Consider the following 21,962-nt stretch of genomic DNA (forward strand, 5'->3'; position numbering starts at 1 on the left):
ACTGAAGCAATTCAAAAGAATACTAGTTTTAAGGGGGGGGGGGGGGGGGAAGAGAACAAGAAAATGCTTTCTTTGATTAAAGAGAACTTAACTAATGCATACCTGCTTGCTTTACTTAATTTGTTAAAACTTTTAAAATTGAGATGATGCTTTTGGAATAGGCATTGGAGTTGTTGTCAAGAAAAAGGTCCCATTGCATATTTTAGTGGAAAGATAATTGGGATGGCCTTAAATTACCCTACATATGACAAAGAAATGTCTGCATTAATTAGGGCTTTGGAAACTTGCCAACAGTACCTTTGGCCAAAAGCATTTGTGATTCATATGGATCATGACTCTTCGAAGCATCTAAAATGCGAGACGAATGCCATGTCAAGTGGGTGGAGTTCATTGAAACTTTTCCTTATGTGATCAAATACAAGCAAGGTAAAGAAAACATTATGGCTGATGCAATATCTCGAAGGTTACTTTCTAACTTAGATACAAAAACATTAGGTTTTGAATATACTAAAGACTTCTATGTTGGTGATTTTGATTTTGGTAATATACTCAATGCATGTGAGAAAATGGCATTTTACAAATTTTTTAGGCATAATGGTTTTTGTTTCGGAAAAATAAGTTCTACATACTTAAATGATCATTTCATGACTTACTTGTTAAAGAAGCTAATGGGGGTGGTTTGATGGGGCATTTTGGTATATCTAAGACTTTCGATGTTTTGCATGAACACTTCTTTTAGCCTCATATGAAACGTGATCTAGAAAAGATTTGTGAGAACTGTGTTACTTGTAGACAAGCTAAGCCTAAAGTTAAGCCTTATGGTTTGTATACTCCTTTGCCTATACCCAGTGAACATTGGACTAACATATCTATGGATTTTGTGTTAGGGTTAACTAGGTCAAAAATGGGTAAGGGCTTTATTTTTGTGGTCGCTAATAGGTTTTCTAAAATAGCACATTTTATTCTGTCATAAAACTGATGACGCATCACATATTGTTGATTTCCTTTTTCAAAGAGATTGTAAGATTACATGGCATGCCTAAAAGTATTGTTTTAGACAGGATGCAAAGTTCTTTTTTTTTTTTGGGAAAACTTTATAGGGTAAGTTAGGAACTAAACTTTTGTTTTCTACTACTTGTCATCTAACTAATGGACAAACTGAAGTAGTTAATAGGACTTTATCTATGTTGATTCTTGCTATAATGCAAAAGAACTTGAAAACATGACAAGAATATTTGCCACATTTAAAATTTGCATATAATAAGAGTGTGCATTCAGCAACTAAATTTTCACTTGTTGAAATTGTGTAAGGTTTTAATCCATTAGCTCCTTTAGATTTAATCCCTTTACTTATTGATAAACGAATTAATTTTGATGGAAAAAAGAAAGTTGGCATTGTTAGGCACATCCGTGAAAAGGCTAGATAAAACATTAAGAAGAGAACTAAATAATATGCTAACCAAGCTTAGAAGGGGCGCAAAAAAGTTGTATTTGGACCTGGAGATTGGGTTTGCTTGCATATAAGCAAGGAATGGTTTCCTATTCAAAAGCATTTGAAGTGATTGAAAGGATTAATGACAACATGTTTAAGTTAGATCTTCTAGGTGAGTGTAACATAAGTGCAAGCTTTAATGTTGTTGATTTATCTCCTTTTGATGTAGGCAAATATTTAACAATAAATCCTTTTCAAAGGAGAGAGAATGATGAGAACCGGGTTACTAAAACTTCACAAGATCTATTTAACTTCCATAGAGGTTACATGAGAAGAACCAAAAAAATAAATGAAGCATCAAATGGATTAATTGAGCACATCTCAAATTCATGCCTTGTCCAAGACAATAATATACTCTAATTAAGTATTCAAGATAGTCAATGCTTTGTCAATGTTATTCAAGCTTATAGATATGATTTAGAGTGACTTGCAGGAATAACAAACAAGAACTTATCAAAGTAGGAAGAAAATTAAGCACAATCCCTGTTTTCTATATTTTATATTTTCACTATTAAAATATTTCTGCCCATTTTTTACTTAACTTATTAAATAAAGATCTTATTAATATACTAAGGTTTGGTAAAAACTTTCTACTATAATTTAATAATCCTAAGAACTTTTGTAATTCTTTTGTATCTTCTATTTTGTTTAGGAAATCTAAAATTTTACTATGTGTGCTTGTAATTCTATAGTTCCTTTATTTATTGTGAGTTCTAAAGAATCTATTTTTTGTTTCAATAATTCAATTTTCTTTTTAGAAATTACTATATTATTATTCTTAAAACAATCTAAAATTTTATGTGAGTTATATGCACAAATTTATTATGACTAAAAACAAGAGTATCATCTGACTATACAAAATTTTAAAAATGGTTTTAATATTTTATCCATTCTATCTTGAAAAACTTATGATATATTTTTTAATCCAAATAGCATTACTAACCATTCAAAATATCCTTTTGAACAACTAAAAGCTATCCATGGAACAAATTCTTCATGGAGTCGTATTTCCCAAATTCCACTTTTACAAATCAAATGTAGAAAAAATATCTATCATTTTTTATACGATTTACTAATTCATCTTTATTGGATAATTTATAACTATTATCTGACATATTATCGTTTAATCTTTTATAATTAATTACCATCTTACTCTTACCTCGTTTTTGTTCACTATGGTTATTTACTATAAATGTTGTACTTCTATGTCTACTTGTACTATTTCTTATTACTTTTAATTTTATTTCTATCTTCTAAACTATATGCTAAATCTTGTTCTTTTATTGTTATGTCTGAATTAATTATTTCTAATTTATATACCACTTTATTATCTTTTCTAATTGTCTCTAATTTTTCTAACTCTTCTACTTTTTTCTTAATATTTTTGAGCCATCTATCACATTCAAAATATTCAACTTCTAGAACTTGGTTGAATGATTGTAGATTTTTTAAAGAAATTTACTCCATTTGAAGTTATTAATATACTATTATTTCCTAATAAAACGTTCAAGGAAAATTCTATGATGTTTTTTTTATACTTATTACATGTCCAAGAACTTGATGTTATTTTACCTTACTTTCAGGGAAAAACAAAAATCAGCACCGACATTATCATATAAGCCAGATGATAAATTTTAAATTTTGAATTAGCAGTGTGCCAAAATTGTGAGTAAATAGGTGATAATTTTTCCAAGTGAAAATAAATAAATAAAGAAAGAGGAAAAATGAAATGAAAATGTGAATATTATATACCGATCCCAAAACTAGTAACCACGTTGCAAAATATGAGAAATTGTTTACTGTTCCTAGATCATCCACCAAAATTACACAGATGCACTTCTAAGGCTAAACCAAGATAAACATCAAGCCAAATCTAGTCGTATACATCATTCTCTACCTTATACAATCAAGGCTTTTGACCTTGGCTTCTGATACAAAAATGTCAATATCAGAGAAACAGAACAATAATCATTCACAATTCAGTCCATAAATAATGTTTCTCAAGAGTTCACGACTGAAAAATACATGCACTCTTCACATATCTCATATGGCAGTGAGGTAACACAACGTAAAATAGGCGAAAAAAAAAAGAATAACATTTACCAATATACATGCATCACTCTGTTACTGCACTATCGTCTATCCATCACCACATTTCTGTCCAAGGTTGTATGAAACACAGAGATGACAAATAATCCATAACGGTGTTTGTATTGTTAATCAAATCAGAAATATTGATCTAACCAGGAGACACAAAAAGTTGAATATGGATTACTGGAATCTGCTTCATTTCCACGAAGAACCACCTAGCCTTATCACCTCTTCATCATTAGTATCCCTCCTTGCAATCCGTTCAGGTCCAGCAACTTCTTTTTGATCACTTACATCACCATACAGATCCTTAAGCTTGGCAAGGTTGCTAGATGCAGATGTCTTCTCCTTGTTTCCATCTGTCTGCGGACTTGGATCACGATCAATACATGCATTGCCAGTTTGAAGACTCCGACTTCTGCTTCTGCTCCTGCTCCGGCTCCTACTACGCTTCCTACCTGAATTGGCTTCTTTATAATGTCTCCTTCCATCATGTCTGTTCTCGTATTCCCTTCGACTTTCTCTCTCCAAGTACCTAGATCTCCTGTCATAATCACGCCGCTGCTCCCTTTCTCTCTCCCATTCCTTGTCCCTGTCTCGGTCCCTCTCCCTGCCACGATCATGACCTCGATCCCGGTCCTGGTCCCAGTCTCTTTCCAACTCCCTATCTCTGTCACGCTCTCTACCTCTGTCCCGGATCCGGTCTCGATCCCTCTCCCTATCAAAGTATTCCCTATCAGAATATTCATGACTACTGCTGCGACGGTTTCTAGGAGATCTTCGTAAATCTTCACTGCTAGCTCTATCATACATGGGTGGTGGTGGTAGGGTGCGACGTACAGGGGATGAGTCCCTCGTTGATGCACGATGAGGAGCACGTTGGCCAAAAGAGACTGAAAGTGCAGCTTTTACAGATGGAGGTCGTCGTGCAGTATCGTCAGATCCATAGCGGTTAGTATCCCCAGTTACACCTGAGTGTTTTGAGGGGAGCTTCATCTTCTCAAGATTAATTATAATCTGCCGCAGAACAGGAACGGGGATGCGAGGGAAGAGGGTATCAAAGTAGTACTGCATTAGGATAAGACAACATGGTAATTAATGTCTTTTACTTAATGATAGCTAGGGGTGGTCAACAAAATGAAGCTGCAGAATGCAACATATTAAGCTCATAATCTAGTATATAAAAGGACATTTGGCCATACAGAACAGAACTATTAAAGAAAGAAAAAAAGTAATCAAATAATTACAAATAAACAGGGAGACACACAGGATCAGGACAATTATTGGTCAACAGCAGTTCACACAGAAACCAGGCACAGAGAAAGCATAACCCTGGCTTTGAACTCAACAAAGAAAGGAGAATTGGCACTTTTCATAACAAAGCCACAATATAAACCACAGCAGTTTTCCAGTCAACATCTGCTCTGTGCTTGAAGACTTTCAGAATATGTTTTTGTTGCATGCCTTTCCTGAATGATTACTAGTAACCAGACCAATATGTTCCAAATGAAAGTAAGAGGGAAAAAAATGACGTACTCAAAACTGTTTTCCTACTTGAAATAATCAATTTGATCAAGCACTTGCCATCTGTTTTTATTAGTTGATTCTTTGCCAACATTATAAATGTTACTTGACAGCATGAAAACACTATCTGCCATCTATCCAAGAGATGTTATAGACAAAGAACACCGTTGTGTTGTCAAGTCAAGAAAAATAGGGACTCATCATCAAAGGCTAACTCAGATTCAGATTTAGGATGGATTAAGCACAGATGCACAATAGATACCTTTCACAACAAGAAGAAAGAAGTTAAAACTTTTTTAAAACATGAAAAACCTAGTATTTATCTATCAAGAAAAAAGTCAGTCAAGAAGTTGGGGCCTCATCATCATGGCCAACTGAGTTTAAGAAATATATGATGCAATAACACAGGTGGCCAACTGAATGTGTATCGGCCAACTAAGCTTGTTCACGTACAAGAGTAGGGTAAATATGTGCAGTATCAATCTAAAAGTTCAATACAACAAACCTGTCCAAGAAGCAAATCACGCACATATACACCCATTGTGGTCACTCTTCCGTTCGATCCAGGAGAGAATTCCTGAGATACAATAATAGGATTTTGGGGTGTTACTATGTATGTAATAAATAGGAAAGTGAAGTATTGGAATAACAAATTGTCAGGACTTGTAGAGTTGTTCATTATTCTATGCAATGAACTTGGTGAATTAGACAAATAAATATTTAGCAAGACAAAAACTAAAAAGGTAGCAGCTACATCAATCCAGAAAGGAGATATAACAGGATTATTGAGGATAGAAATGAGTTCCAGAAATGCCTGGGTGACATCACCAATCCAGAAAACAATATAATTGAAAGCTAAATAAATACTTGAATACTAATTTATTTATTAAGATCAAAAACTGGGAATAGAAGATCCTCGAACTGAAGATGTACTGCTTTCCCGTCTCCAATATTTGAAGTGCCAAAGCACTACATCACCCACACCACTTCAAAATTCAGGGTCATTGAAAGAATTTCCAACAACAGCATAATGAGTTTGATTGTGTTGACACTCTACAACTTCTGTGAAAAGATACCACAGTCAAAATATAGGAACTTTGGAAGTTTAAGATGATCTCAAATCTGATATTCTAAAGCCAAGTTTTATTTTCTTCCCAAAACATAGAAACACTTAATGCTGCAACAGCTGGAAAGAAATTTAATAGCAAGGAACATTTTCCACGTTACCAAACTCCTAAAATCTTGCAAGGATAAAAGGAAAAGACATTATGACGCCCAATTACCTTCCAATCTATCAAAATGATAGTTATACAAATATCGAAAATTTGAAATGCTAGTTTTAGTCCCAGCCGTTAGCTTATGAGTGTTAAATGTAAACAGAGTAAGGGTGAAAGGGCCAATATAAATGACAGCCAACTAAATCAAGATAATAATTTTATGAGCGACAATGTTGAAAAAAGGGTAATAGAAAAACAATGCAAATCCATCTATATTCCCATCATCTCTCTCATTTCTCTCATTGCTAACTTAAATCTTCAAACTCTATTAGGATCACTGAAATCCCAATCAATTGAAGTTAAAGAATCAACATATGTATTCTGTTGAGCCTCCTATTTCGGCTCAGTGACTAAACCTCTATTTTTCACATTATCAAACTTTTTTCTTCATCAGACTATAATGGATGAGGGTTTATTTTATGTTTTTGCTTTGGTTTTAGCTTTCTGAGAAAGTATTTAAAGATACAGAAAACTGCAAGTGTGGACAGAGGATGATAGAAACCAAACTGAGCAGCCAGTTATTTTGTTCAAATCCAAAATTCAACACTACCTTCAGATTTTTTGTGAGGAATAATCTAGCAATGCAAATGATTTTTTTGATAACAGATCTAAGCAATTAAGAGTTCCATCAATCAATATGTGATGCAATTTTCTTCTGCAATCGGAGTTGAAGGCGAAAAACAGCATGAGAAACGGACCAACTACCAAGTGTTTAACATTTTACACAATAAAGCATCAAGGGAAAGTGGTTTGGAGTTGTCAGCGTGGGCTTTGGAAAGTTTCAATCATATGTCTGCACATTTGATAAAACTTAAGTGCACCAAGAACATATTATTTATCAGTAAATCAAAGTTCCAAAAACAAAGTAATAAATAAAAGGGAGATTGCCAATTTCCCCCCTACAATAATCAACATATACCATTTCTCCCCCTGCTGTTTTTATAATGGCCAAAAACCCCCCTGACAGTATAAGTTTACAATATTACCCTTATTTTCAACTACTCTTTTATTTTCATTTATTATAAATTAAATAAATCACATGAATAGAAACTAAATAAAAAATTAAGCATTAAAAACAAGAAATATATGATTTGATATGAGAAAAAAATTAATAATAAAATTTTTTTCTTGTACTTATTTATTTTGTGAAAATTTTCTTATAATAAATATATAAGAAAGTTATTATAAAATGATAAAAAAATTATTATAAGAAAATTTGAATGACAAATAAAAATTTATTATAAGATAAATAATAAAATATTTTACCTATACTTTTTATATTTAATTTTAAAATGATAAAAAAATTATTATAAGAAAATTTGAATGACAAATAAAAATTTATTATAAGATAAATAATAAAATATTTTACCTATACTTTTTATATTTAATTTTAAAATATTACAAAATGTTTATTATAAGAAAATGTTCACAAAATAAATAAGTACAAAAAAAAATTTATTATTAATTTTTTTGCTCATATCAAAACATATATTTCTTGTTTTTAATACTTAATTTTTTTTTTATATATATATTAATTACTGTGGGGGGAAAGTGACAATCCCCCTAAATAAAATGAAAAAATAAAAAATGAAGAGTGATGAACTATGTCTTCCTATCTTAAAGAGTCTTTTATAGGGTAATACTATCTTTTTAAGTATTTGGGATACCATTGTCTTTCTAAAGGCCAACAGCAGTCACGGCCCTATAACAATCAGTAATAGTTGAAAGTAGGAACCAACATTAGAATTTCCAAATCTGTAAGGATTTAACTGTCACTTTCACAAACTGCTGGGACGTTGGCTGTCATTTTCCCCATCTCATAAAGTGATTCACACTAGTTCCTTGCAAGTGATAAAATGCTTTTCAGGCTTAACAAATTACTAAATATGAGATGCTAACGACCATAACCAGCTAAAATTCATTGTATTACCTCTTCATCTTTAAGATATTGTTCAAACCAATTCCACAATGTCTTTGGATCTGCAGCATATCTCAAGTAGAGGAAACCGATCTGCAAAATAGTTATAATAAATAAATAAACAAATAAATAGGTATCAATCTAAAAAATTACACCATAAGAATCATGGAGTGAGAGGTAATATGCATGTAATACATTCAAAAGGGAAAATGTAAGAATAGAGATAATGGACATCAAGTTCTAAAATCTGAAACTGCAATGCCTGTTCCAGAGCCATAAGTAGTTATAACACTGTAGCAACAGCAGGTAAAGCACCGATAAGAATCAGAAAGCAAATTTCGATCCAATAATAAACTTTAATAAAAAGAAAGCAACAGAAGAAAGAAATCCTAGGACACAGAATGTCTCAGTAACTAAGGGAAAGGACACCTCAAACCTTGTTTTCTGTAGATATCTGCTAAGCAAAGCAAGTGCATTATTAGATGGAAACAAGAAAGTCTCTGCAACTCAAAGAAACAACGACACTTCAACCTTGATTGTAGAAATCTGCTTTGCAAAACAAGGGGATCATCATGTAATATATATGCATGTATTCACACACCTATATCATGGTGAAAGTGCAACAACTAGAACAAACCATATCACATCTGTTTGGTCTATTAAGTCAATGAAATAAAACTTAACTCTCAAAATTTGTTGGTAGACAAATTTTACCAGAAAAGGATTACATGTAAAAATAAACACCAAAAAAGAAATGCATAGATGATAAGATTACCATCTGTTTCTCTTGGTATTCTAAAGAATTCCATTTTATACAGTTCCTTGTTAAGAATAATATTAATTGATTAGAGTAACATTTTGAATTCTATTTAACTTACATGATTTAATAAGCAACTTTGCAGATTGAATAGAAAATGGGATTCTGTCACCAATTCACCATACTTAGAAACAAATGACAGCAAAACAAATGCATAATGGGAATCCTATGTTGGGATCTATCATCTTTGATACAATTTTCATTTTCTTATCAAAAAAGGAAAAGAGATATTCTATCACTATACCCACACACTTCAATCTCTTTTGATTCAACCATCTTGATTGTCACCAAAGCAGAAACAACAATATTGGGTTTACTTTTATCTTCAGACTTTGCAATGAAACAAGTTTCATTAGTTTTCACTAGCTTGGGTGGTGATTTCCCATTATATCCTATCAATTTAGATATTTTTGGCATTGGTTGCTTTGAATAACTGCATCATCAATTTTTCTTATCCACTGGCTAAAAGAACTACCAAATGTTTAGAGACTTGAAAAGAATTGGTCCTTCATCAAAGTGAATCTGAGAGGAAGATATTTTTTTTCATCTTTTGATTGATCTCTCTCCTTGGTACTATGTAAGGCTGAATTAGTTCTAAATAGTTTTTCCCATCCAAATTTTTGTCTAAAGTAAAAACAATTCTAGACTCTTTGTCCTTGACACCATAGCACCATGAACACACGGCTCCTCGTAGTTTCTATAAAAAAAATATGAAATTCGAATGTCAGCAGCCAAAACATCAGTAGAAATTGTTCAACCAAATTTTAATGAAAACCATCAATTTTAAGGATAGCATATGTTACATGAATGATCTGTCCAAAATTTTCTATGGTGACTCCATGTTACTACTCTCATAGCACCTTGTAATTTGGAACAGAATGGACCTAGAGTAAAAAAAGTGGGAAAAAAAGAGAGAACTGTTAAAGAAAGAATGAAAAAATATGCATGAAGAAAATTATGGAATCTCACTGATGCCTCTTAGAGCTCTTATCAAGAAGAAATTTTGATGGAACCTAATGGTAGAACAAGCAAGAAAGATTATTTTCCAAGTCTGATTATCCATCAAAAGGTTTGCACAAGATAACAATGTAATAATAAAAACAAACATAATCAACAGGAACGAAAAAGAGAGAGAGAGTGTGCAATCCAAACTCAATGTCAACTACATCACTTCACTCTCCCCACTAGCTAAATCCAAATAAAGATTAAATTCTAATAACCTAAATGTCAGTAGAGTCAAAAAATCACTATTTCACCTCAATTTGAAAGAAAAAAGCGCCCCAATGATTGCAACAGAGCTACTTTACTTTCGAACAGCCATCTGCATTGATATCCTAATACGAAGCAGTTCAAATCCTACTTAAGACTAAAAAGAGATTTTACTAATAACTAAAATGGCACAACTACTGGATGTTGCAATATGCTAACTAGAAGGGAGAAGATCGACCAAGGTAGCAGTATACTAAGCTTTTAATTATGGAAAGGAAGGTAAGAGGATGTGAATTAAAAAGAAAACACAATAAAAGAAAAAACAAAACTGAAGTGGATGCCCATTGGTGTACATTTGCCTCCTGCAGCATTTAGATTAGTGAATGCACTTAGGAGTCGAGAGAACAGAAAAGAGGAGAACAGTGATGATTAATGCTACGTTTACTTTTTGGATTGGATTGAGAATCATGAGGAGTGGGAATCCTAGGATTGAGAGTGTGGAGTGGGAGTGGGAGTAGGTTGTTTACTTACACTGGAATGGAAGCATGGAATAGAGATCAGAATCCAATTTATGTATTTACTCTGTCTTGGATTGAGAGTAAATAGTTTCAAATTATAATTTTATCCTTATTTAAAGAATTATAGTTTTTAATTACAAAACTAATAAAAAATATATTTAATGAATAATATTTATTTTATTATATTTGTAAATTTATTATAATTATTAACATTCTTAATTATGAACAATAAATTATTAATTTTAATTTTAATATAAAATGAAACCTTATTTTATTTAATATAATTATATTAAATTTATTATTATATAAAATAATAATATAATATTATTTAGTACAAAATTAATATTTTCTTAGAATAAACTATTTATTATTATTATTATTAAATAAATATAGTACTATTATTTTTAAAATAAATATAATAATATTATATTTATTAATTCTCTATTAATATAATAATATTATTTTAAAATAATTTTAACTTAGAATCAATGCAAATTATTATTTAGTTAAATATAATATTATTATTCAAATAAATATAATAATATTATTCAAATAAATATAATATTATTTATTTTATTTTATTAATTATAAAATATTAAATTAAATTAAATTAAAAATAAAATGGTAAAAAAGGGAGAGGTGGGAGTGGATTCTCACTCCCACCTCCCCCAATGGGAGTCCCACTCCCACTCCCCACTCCAAAAATAGATGGGGCCCACGGAGTGGGATTCCCAATCCCTTCCCATTTTGAGGAAGTAAACGCTGGAGTGGGAGGAATCCACACTCCTCACTTCCACTCCAACAAGTAAACATAGCCTAAATTGATAGAAGCACAATCACTGTTAAGTACAGCTCCAATTCATTGAAACATAAGTACTGTGCATGAATGGTGCTATGCTTGCAGCATATAAATCTATAATGCTCTAAATTTTGAAACTAGATAACAAAACAAGATAATTATGCCCACATAAATACGACATTAATGCCAATACCTTCCAATTCGCAATCCACATTGAACAACCAAAGACCACACACTCCCATTATAAAATTGCTAACAAATAACTGAAAAAACTCCCTTTCTTGTAAGAACTAAAACTGGTATTTAACTTCCAAATTGTCTACACATTTACACAAGCACAAATAGACAAATAAATATAAATCCTCTATAATAAACCTGTAAGAAAATCATTCTTGCATTTGTACTATGCTTAAATTAGATGTATCCTATCAAAATCAATAACATAAACTAAAGTATCATAAGACCATGAGTCAATTCCCAGTCAATACTAATGCTCAACTAAAGTAAGTAAAGGCAGAGTCTCTACTTACCGCTCTGATGTAAGGAGAATCCGGGTGCTTCAGTAAGCCATGCATTTGTTTGACAGTAAGTTTCATAGTGAAAAACTTGTAAAGAAGACAGAATGCAGTTGATGGACCACGACAATTTCCAGTCATCCAAGGTTCCACATGATCCACCTGATTGTAAATTTCATCTATCACCTCATGGTAGGTCTTTAAGCGGTAAAGTTCTTTGAAGTAATCAGACGATAGTATGTTCATACAAAGGACCTTCTCCAACAAAGAATCAATTGGTTTACCGCAAGTCTGAATTTCCGTCATGGGTCACCAAATTAAGTATATAATGTATTTAGTATCAACGCAATCTTATTCCTATAAGCAATATGAAACTTGTGAGTTATACAATTTAAGAAACAGAGAGAACAGTAGCAAAGCCACTACCGAATTATTTCTCAATACAGGAATACCAAAATCAACGAAAATAGCAAATAAGAAATTCAAATTAGGTCAAGAAAATAATAATAATAATAATAATAATTTATAGCTTTTTTTTCAACCAAACAGAAGCAGCTAAGGAAGTAAACTTTGAATATATATTGGGATACAAAGAGAAAATTAAAGCTTAACGAAGGAATATTGAAAGGGAAACACTAAAAAGCATAAATTTCCAGAGACTCAAAATTTCAAAATGAATCAAATCCCTGCCAGGCAGCCACCTAAAATTCCAAAATAAAATACCAGCCCGGCTCAATGATGCAATAATGATACCAAATGACAAACATATATAATACATTAATAACCCATCACCATCAATACTCAAGACAACAAAAATTACAATGTTAAGAAACCGAATCAGCAACAATTACAAATGGCCATTATACAAAAGAAGATTGAACAGTATCAGTGCCTGTGACGCTCTTACCCATGCCCAAAAGAAGATTGAATTACAAATAACCTTACCCTGTGCGGGCTGACGACAACAAACGAAGCCGGAGGCAGCGACAGCTGCTGGAACAATGAAGAAAATCGAGAACGGCCAGAAGCTACCACGTCGACACACCTGAACCTAAGTGACAGCAGCGGCGGCGTGGGCGTGGGAGTTTGTTAGCGGCGGCAGTGGCTGCAGCGTGGGCGTGTGTGAGTGAACGTGTCGTTCTTTCTCTTTCACGATAGAGAAGAAGTCAAGAAAGAGAGAAGGGGAATTAGGGATTGCTATATATTGCGTTGGAGGGGGTGGGGGTGTGGAGAGCGTGGGGAAGGCTAACCGGATTGGTTTTTCAGTATCTGAACCGAAATATAAGTCAATCAGTTTTAAAAATTAAATCCGATTGAGTTGTTATGGTTAAACCGAACCTGAAATGCCCACCCCGTGCCCGTAGTAAGAATGCCTTAACGAATTTTGGAAAGCCTTAAATTATGTTATCTAGGCGCGAGCGAACCACGACGTGTAAATGACCAGGCCGACCGAACCGCTTAATTTAAAGAGAAAATAAAAATAAAAATATGTAAATTCAAAAAACATAAATATGACCGATTTCTTAACATTAATTTTTTTCACATTAGACTCTCCAATTAAATAGTATATTAAAAGTTTTGGTACCATGATTTGTCCTTTTCTGTGTCAGCCAATAAATTTAATGGAAAAATTTTGCAACGGCTAGAGATTTGTTCAATTGATTATTAACATTCCAATCTCTATTGTTTATTGCAAAACCATAAATGTCAAAAGTTTTAAAATATATATACTTGTAAGTTGTTGTGCAAATTTTATTAAAATCGCAAGTGAACGAATCTATTATATAATAGATTAATAGTGACGAGTGTTGATCTCACGAGGAGGTGAATTTTAATTATATATAGAATTAATTTTTTATGAGGGTAGTTGAATTTGTGGTGGAAGTAATTTAAACTATCCTAGAATTTAAATGGGAATGATGGAAATAAATTGAAGTGAAAATCTATTAAAATAACGTACTTAGGTATCTGGATTTGCATCAACATGCCCCATGAGCTAAATATTCCTTATTATTGTCATTTAAATCATGAGGGGATTTCCACTCCTCATGAACCACACTTTAATCAATATGGTGCTAAGGGTTTATCGTGCCAAATAATAATAACCTTGTACTAGGGAGCCGATGAAACCAGGACGGTATCTAGACAAAATTATTACTATTTGTCGACGAAAAGTCAAAACATCCACAATAATTAGAGGGGAAGAGAAAGTAAATTTACCAAATAAAGCCCATGACACATGTTGAGACTTCACCTTCAACCCAAGCTTGAAAGAAAATTAGCTACTCATAATTGAACTAGGGGTAAAATGGGAATTTATTAAAATACATAGAAAATACAAGATGGAGAAGGAATTACAGAAAATTGAACTCAAAAATGAATTAAAGGATGCCAAATTAGGGGGGGAGACCCCCTTTTTATAGATACACTGAGTATAAATCATGGCCATCGGATTAAAAATATTTTGGACGCTCAGGATTGCGCCACGTCATCAGTCAATAGTACGCGGTTTGACCACGCGGTTTGAATAGTGACACGATTTGACCACGCGGTTTGAACAGTCAGACGACTTGAATAGTGACGCAGTTTGGTTGTAAATAATCCCGTGTATATGCACGTACCGTACGCGCGATTTTTGGTCCACTAACAGGCTGCCACGTCACCGATCAACAGTACATAAAAATTTTAGTCCAATAGAATCGTGACACCTCATCAGTGAATGCCACGTCATCGTTTCATATGTGTGAACAGTGTCGTGAACAGTAACATGGACAGTACCGTATATGTGAATAGTACCGTACATGTGAACAGTGTCATTTTTCCTTTTATGCTTCTCCTAAGGTTTTCAACTGTCCTGAATTCAAAAGTGATGTCCGTTTTGCTGTCTGATCTCTCGTTCATTGTGAAATGACCATGATGCCCCTAAAATACATAAAATACTTAATTAAAATAAAACACACATAATTAAATCACAAGATGCTTAAATATATAAAAATAAGAATGTTAGTGAAACTTGAAGTGTAAAATGACGATTTTCTCCTTTATAAATATACATTTTCTAACACTCAATATAAGTCATATTGCTTTATAAAAATGAATGATAGCGAAAGAGCAACAATGTAATCTCGTATAAACAATTTTTTTGTTATGTACACATACATTTAATCTAGAATAAATAAACTGAATATGTATTGAAAATATCATTTATTAAAGAAATTTGTGAAATAAAAGTGTAGAAATAAAAACCATATGAGATTATAGCACTTTATTATTTTACTTATCACATTTCCCCTTTCAATATTAGTTGACATGTTAGTTTATCCATACACACAACTTGTTTTTTTTTTTTTTAATAAGAAAAGGGATCATTCATTCAAATGATTGAATAAGTACATAATTTCCGAAGGGTATGAGCCTTCCCAAACAACAGTTTCACACTTATCTAAAGTCTGTTTAGCTAAAGAATGAGCAATGGCATTATAAGATCTTAGAGTATGCTGGACTTTAATAGCATTAAAATCCCTCATTTTGTTATGAACTTCTTAAATTATCCAATAAATCTTTGTTCTACTGCTCTTCCTATTGTTAACAAAATCAATAACATCCTGTGAATCTGATTCAATAATGATGGCTGACAATCCTGCTTGATTTGCAGCCCTACACAATGGTCCTTGAAATTAATAGCAGCATCCACATTAATCTTGCACCAATTTGTTAGAGGAGGGCACCAATTTGGACCTTTTCTTTCGACTCAAGTCTAAGTTTTGGGGTTAGTGCATTGATCCTTTTGAAAGCTTCCTGATACAAAAATCCCACAATGAAACTTTGAAACTCACACTTAAATTGCAGTTTCAACTTCCCAAGGAAGTTCTAAACAGATTTATGACAAGCAAAACATTGACCCAATGCTTAAGAAAAACATGAACCAAAGGTATAGATAATGATATTGACGCCACACTCAAAAAATAGATGAGAATGTGAGTGATAAGTCTAAATTTGGAACGCCACAAGAATGCAAATTCTTGATAAGTTCATTAGTTCTCAAAAGAACCAAAGAAAGAATAATCTTTCAAATTCAAATAACATTACTCTCTTTATTGTCATACATAGCAAGGTTGCTGAGTTTAAATAGGCTAAAAGAAACCCAAGATCCTAAAAATACAAATGGAAACATTGGAACAACCCTTCGAGTATAGGTTTGTCAAAGGGTACTTTAAAAGCCTTCACCAACCCACCATTATTAATGTTAGCATTGACAAACATAATGCTAGCCCACCATCATCAATGGTAGACTTACCTAACACATTGATAAACTTGACACAAAACAAATAAATGAAGTTGAATAATCAAAGGAGTCATTTGAATTCCCAAGCCTAAACAAGCTGTAATAAATTGATCATAACTCCTTCTAGAGAACTCCAAATCCAGCTCTGTAAAATGCATTGGAAAGCTAACTTAATTATCTTTGCAACGGTATATAGTTTATAGATTAATTCTGGCTCAATCAATACCAGATTTATTTCGAATTTGCCCTTTCTGCATTTGATCCAAATTGTGTATTTGGCTGCCCAATAGCTTGAATAATGCCCACAATGCCTTGTCTTCTCTCCAAGCCCAATTCATGATGTCTTGCATCTTAAATTGCATTTTCAATCCATATTTTCTCAATTAATCTATTTAATGCAGCTTGCATGTTTTTGGGCCTCCATGAATGTGCAAAGGATCACTTGAAGCTTTAATGGTATTCCCTTGATGGTTCTCATCATTCCCCCTCTCTTCAAAAGGATTCATCCTCGAATCTTCATCTACATCGAAAGGAGAAAGATCAGAAACATTAAAAGTAGCACTTACATTATACTCACTAGGAAGATCCAATTTGTAGGCATTATCATTGATTCGTCCAACCACTTGAAATGGACCATCTCCCCTTAGAAGCAACTTGGAACGCCTTTGTGCTGGGAACCTCTCCTTTCTCATATGCACCCACACCCAATCTCCAGGCTGAAAAACCACTTGCTTGAAATACAAGTATGCAACCCAAGAGGGGGGGTGAATTGGGATTCTAAAAAATTATTCAATTTATTAAAGAAAATTTTAATGCAATTATAAATCAAATTCAAAGCAATAACAATTAAGAAGATCACAATATAAAAAGATAAGGGAAGAGAGATTCAAACACCGAGATTTTTACGTGGTTCGACCAACCTCGCCTACGTCCACGCCTCCAAGCTTTCCGGGCTTGAGGATTCCACTGAGCAAGCCTCCAAGGCTTCAAATGCTTACACTTGACTTCCAAGGTGTCAATGGACCTTTACAACAAGAGATTATCCCCAATCTCTTAACCCAAGTGTATCCCAATACTTCTAAATTAAATCAATTACTCACCTTACAATTCCAAGTTTCCAACGGACAAATGAATGATTAAATGTAACTGTTTAATTTGCTGCAGCCTTGCAGAGTTGCAGGAAGCTTTGCAGTTGTAGACTTGTAGGTTTAGCGTGTTTGCCCGTTTTTTACCGTTAAAATGTTTACTTTTTTATTTGCCCGTTTTTTACCGTTAAAATGTTTACTTTTTTATTTGCCCGTTTTTAACCATTAATATGTTTACTTTTTTATTCTATTTAAACGATTAAATTATTTTTGAATTCATCTCACATTCTCACTTCTCAATTTCTAATTCTCTATCTCCTTGTTATCTCTCTTGTCTCATCAATCATCTCTAGTCTCTGCTTGCCCAATCTTCTTTGCTACAATTCCAGTGCCTTTATTTACCAAAACACTAATTATATAAAATGTCTCACTCTCATTTCGAGTTAGATGAGAATTTTAATTTTGTTGAAGAGGGGGAGGAAGTTGCAAATGAAGAAATTGCTGCACCAGAATTTGATCCAAGTAATATATTTATTGTCCCACCTGAACGATCGCCTCCTACTTCTCAAGCAAGTCAAAGTGGTTCTACTTCTTCAACTGTCGGTCCTACTACTACCTCCAAACGACAAAGAACATCGATTGTTTGGTCATGTTTTACTTTGGAAAAACGTCAAAACAAAAAAAGGTAAAATGGTGGATCAAGCAGTGTGCAAATATTGTCAATCTGCTTTAAGTGCCAAAAGCAATGGTGGAACTGGACATCTTAGATGACATATGGAAACTTGTCAGACAAAACACGCGCCACAAGACCCAACACAAACCCAACTCTCACAATATGGTTCTAGACCTTCCGGTATAACATCATTTAGATATTCACAACAGAACATGCGAGAAGGATTGGCTCAGTATATTGCTGCAGCAGAACAACCTTTAACATTTTCAGAAGATGAACGTCTAATAAATTTTTTGCAAAGGTATGTTCAGCCTCAACTTAAGAGAGTGCCTAGAAATACATTAAAACGTGATTTAACTAAAATTTTTCATGACATGAAAAAAATTTTAATTAATACTTTTATCAATTTTAATGGTGTTATTTCAATTTCTTCTGATTGTTGGACTGGTATTAATATGGTTGGTTATTTTTGTGTGACTTCGCACTCTATACATGAGATTAATGGTAAATGGAGGTTGGAAAAAAAAAATTGCTTGCATTTCGTGAATTAGAATATCCTCACACTGGTTCAGTAATTTATGCAGCTATAATGTCTGTTTTAAGAGAATATGAAATTACTGATAAATTGTTTAGCATATCATTTGATAATGCATCTGCCAATACAGTGGCAATTGATATGTTTTTGCGGAATATTTCTACTCTCATGCTTGCACGTGGTTCAAAATTTTTTCATGTGAGATGTGTGTGTCATATTATTAATTTAATTGTTCAAGTTGGTATGACTCATATAAATCATTATTTAGAAAAAATTAGAGCAGCCATTTTATATATTAGAGCACCTTCAAGACGTCAACAATTTTTGGAGACGTTGAAAATTTTTGGATTGAAAAGGAGAAAATTCAACCTTGACATGAAGCAATTTCTACATATTTAATGTTGCTTTCTTGGCAAAACTATTCTGAAGCAATTTCTAGTTTTTACAATGAGAGAATGAATTATGAAGATTATCATATCACTGATTATGATTGGAATGTTGCATTTAAATTTATGGATTTTTTAAAGGTATTTTATGATGCTACTCTTGCATGTTCTACTGTTTATGAGCATACTTCATGTAGAGTGTTAATGCACTTGTACAATATAAGTTATACTTTTAAGACTTTTAGAGAGAATATTATGTTTAAAAATATTTGTGACACCATGGAGGAAAAATTCCAAAAATATTGGAAAGATATTCCCCACCTATTTATTTTTACAGCAGTGTTGGATCCTACAATCAAGGAAGTTGGTGCAAAACTAAAAAAACCGGACTTGATACAATTATGTCCTCCATGCATGAACTTTTTAATTTTTATCAAAATAAATTCGGATCAAGCAATACATATTCTAATGTTCAACAAGCATCGACTTCTTATAAAAATCCAACTCACCTTTTGTTACTCAAAGGTAAGGGTGTTGCCTCTAGTATTGATACTAATCGTAATGAATTGCAAAGATATTGTTCTGCCAATCTTGAAGATTTAGCAACTCCTTCACAATTGCAAAATTTTGATATTTTAGATTTTTGGATGGGTAAGACATCTTTTTTCCCTATATTATCCATTATGGCCCGTGATCTACTAACCCCTCCAGCTTCAACTGTAGCATCAGAATCAGCTTTTAGTATAGGTGGCAGAATTCTAGATGAACATCGGTCAAGATTGTCATCAGAGACATTAGACTCTTTGTTGTGTTTGAAAGATTTGGAAGATGCTGAACGCCGAGTGCAACAAGATTGGCAAAATGCTTTAATTAAACAAATTGAGAGTTTGAATGTTGATCAAGATGAAGTGGATCTAGATTATGCAGAGTACTGAACATTGAAGCCACTTCCAAAGACTAGAGACTTTTTTTTCTTGTAACTTTTTGAAACAATTTTTATTAGTGAGAAGGTTGTAAATTTGCAAATGATAGATGGTTCAGTAGGTGCCAACCTAGTTGGGATGTACTGTTAACTGTAGTGATGCAAATTACACCTTATTTTATTTGAATTACTAATATTATAATTGTACTTTAACTTCATTTAATGAAAACATAATTTTTAATTTATCATAATTTTTCTTGTGTATAAAATGAAAAATATTTCATTCACAAATGAAACGTATCTCTATTAAATATTAACTAAGTTATGATTTAATATTAATATGAAAAATATTTCATATGAAAAATATTTTATTATTAATTTTGTAAAAAAAATTATTTTTTATTTATAATTTATAAATTTATGAAATTATAAACATAAATAAATATCATAAATAAAATTAAATATCATAAATAAAATTATGATATTTATAATTTTATTTATTAAAAAAATTAGAATATTTATTTAAACTAAGATTTAATGATTTAAATTAATTTTTAAAAGTCTATGCTAAAAAATATATTAAAACATTTAATTTCAAGATATTTTACTTTAATTTCATAACATTTTATATTTACTTTTTGTTAAAAAAATTTACTTACATATATTTTGGCCCACGTTCTATTAATGGCTCACGGGCCGCGTGCTAGCCCACTAATGAACTGTGCTTATTACGTGCTTTTTCGTGTGCCGTGCTTTGGCCCATCTTTAATCGTGTCGTGCTTTAAGGCCCGCGTGCCTAAAATTCTAGGCCCAGCACGGCCCACGTGCGTGCCGTGCCATGTCGTGCCTCGTGCCTCACCGAAATGTGCTCGTGCCATGCCGTGCCGTACGGACACGTGCCGTGCCGTGTGCCGCCCGACCCATTGGCCATCTTTACGCACAAGCAATTCACGCAAAGAACTATTAGGCACACACAATTTATTTTCTCTAAATAAGAACCCATCATGCCTATAGAACTTACCGAATGAAACTTTCTCACAAGCATTAAACACATTAGCAAAATCAAGATCATTAACATATAATTCTTTAATGTACTCAAATCCGAACAACTTTGCATTTAATGTAGAGATAAGTGCATATCTTCTAGATAATGCATTAGCCACCACATTCTCCTTACCTTGTTTGTATTTGATCACATAGGGAAATGACTCAATAAATTCAACCCATTTGGCATGTCTTTTATGCAACTTACCTTGCCATTTCAAATGCTTTAAGGACTCGTGATCAGTGTGTATAACAAACTCTTTAGGTAGAAGATATTGTTGCCAAGTTTCTAATGCTCTCACCAATGCATACATCTCTTTGTCATATGTAGGATAGTTTAGGGCTGCTCCACTCAATTTCTCACTAAAATAAGCAATTGGATGTCCTTCTTGCATCAAAACAGCTCCAATACCTATACCTGAAGCATCACACTCAATTTCAAAAGTTTTAGCAAAATCGGATAAAGCGAGTAATGGTGCAGAAACCAATTTCTCCTTAATTAGATTAAATGCCCTTTCTTGCTCACTACCCCACTTAAATCCCACATGTTTCTTCACAATTTCAGTCAATGGTGCAGCAAGGGTGCTAAAATCTTTCACAAATCTTCTATAAAAACTAGCCAAACCATGAAAACGTCTTACCTCATTTACACTTTTGGTGTAGGCCACTCTTTAATAACCTTTACCTTCTCTTCATCAACCTCAATTCCTTTAGCACTTACAACATAACCGAGAAAGACAATCTGATTTGTACAAAAGGAACACTTCTTCAAATTAGCATATAACTTTTCCTTCCTTAAAACAGTCAATACACTTTGCAAATGTTCAATGTGTTCATCTAAGCCTTTGCTATAGATCAAAATATCATCAAAA

At 32.7% G+C, this 21,962-nt stretch overlaps 1 protein-coding gene across 3 annotated transcripts; it reads right to left on the bottom strand.

Annotated features, from left to right (window-relative positions):
* Window positions 1-3,350: 3,350 nt before the first annotated feature.
* Window positions 3,351-13,482, bottom strand: LOC18051295 (pre-mRNA splicing factor SR-like 1). 3 transcript variants are annotated; one of them, XM_024190123.1, is made up of 5 exons: window positions 13,106-13,452; window positions 12,176-12,517; window positions 8,315-8,395; window positions 5,613-5,684; window positions 3,351-4,651 (listed from the first exon to the last, which is right to left on the bottom strand). In XM_024190123.1, exons 2-5 carry the CDS (start codon window positions 12,464-12,466, stop codon window positions 3,779-3,781), a joined length of 1,317 nt encoding a protein of 438 aa, XP_024045891.1. In that variant the 5' UTR covers window positions 12,467-12,517; window positions 13,106-13,452; the 3' UTR covers window positions 3,351-3,778. The 3 variants fall into 3 exon arrangements, with proteins under 3 accessions (XP_024045891.1, XP_006445706.2, XP_024045893.1); XM_006445643.2 differs by lacking the exons at window positions 12,176-12,517; window positions 13,106-13,452 and adding an exon at window positions 8,739-9,952; XM_024190125.1 differs by lacking the exons at window positions 3,351-4,651; window positions 5,613-5,684; window positions 8,315-8,395 and adding exons at window positions 8,402-9,816; window positions 9,923-10,003 and having other exon boundaries at window positions 13,106-13,482.
* Window positions 13,483-21,962: the final 8,480 nt, after the last annotated feature.

The sequence above is a fragment of the Citrus clementina genome, unplaced genomic scaffold, assembly GCF_000493195.1.
Source record: "Citrus clementina cultivar Clemenules unplaced genomic scaffold, Citrus_clementina_v1.0 scaffold_2, whole genome shotgun sequence".
Classification (NCBI taxonomy): domain Eukaryota; kingdom Viridiplantae; phylum Streptophyta; class Magnoliopsida; order Sapindales; family Rutaceae; genus Citrus; species Citrus x clementina.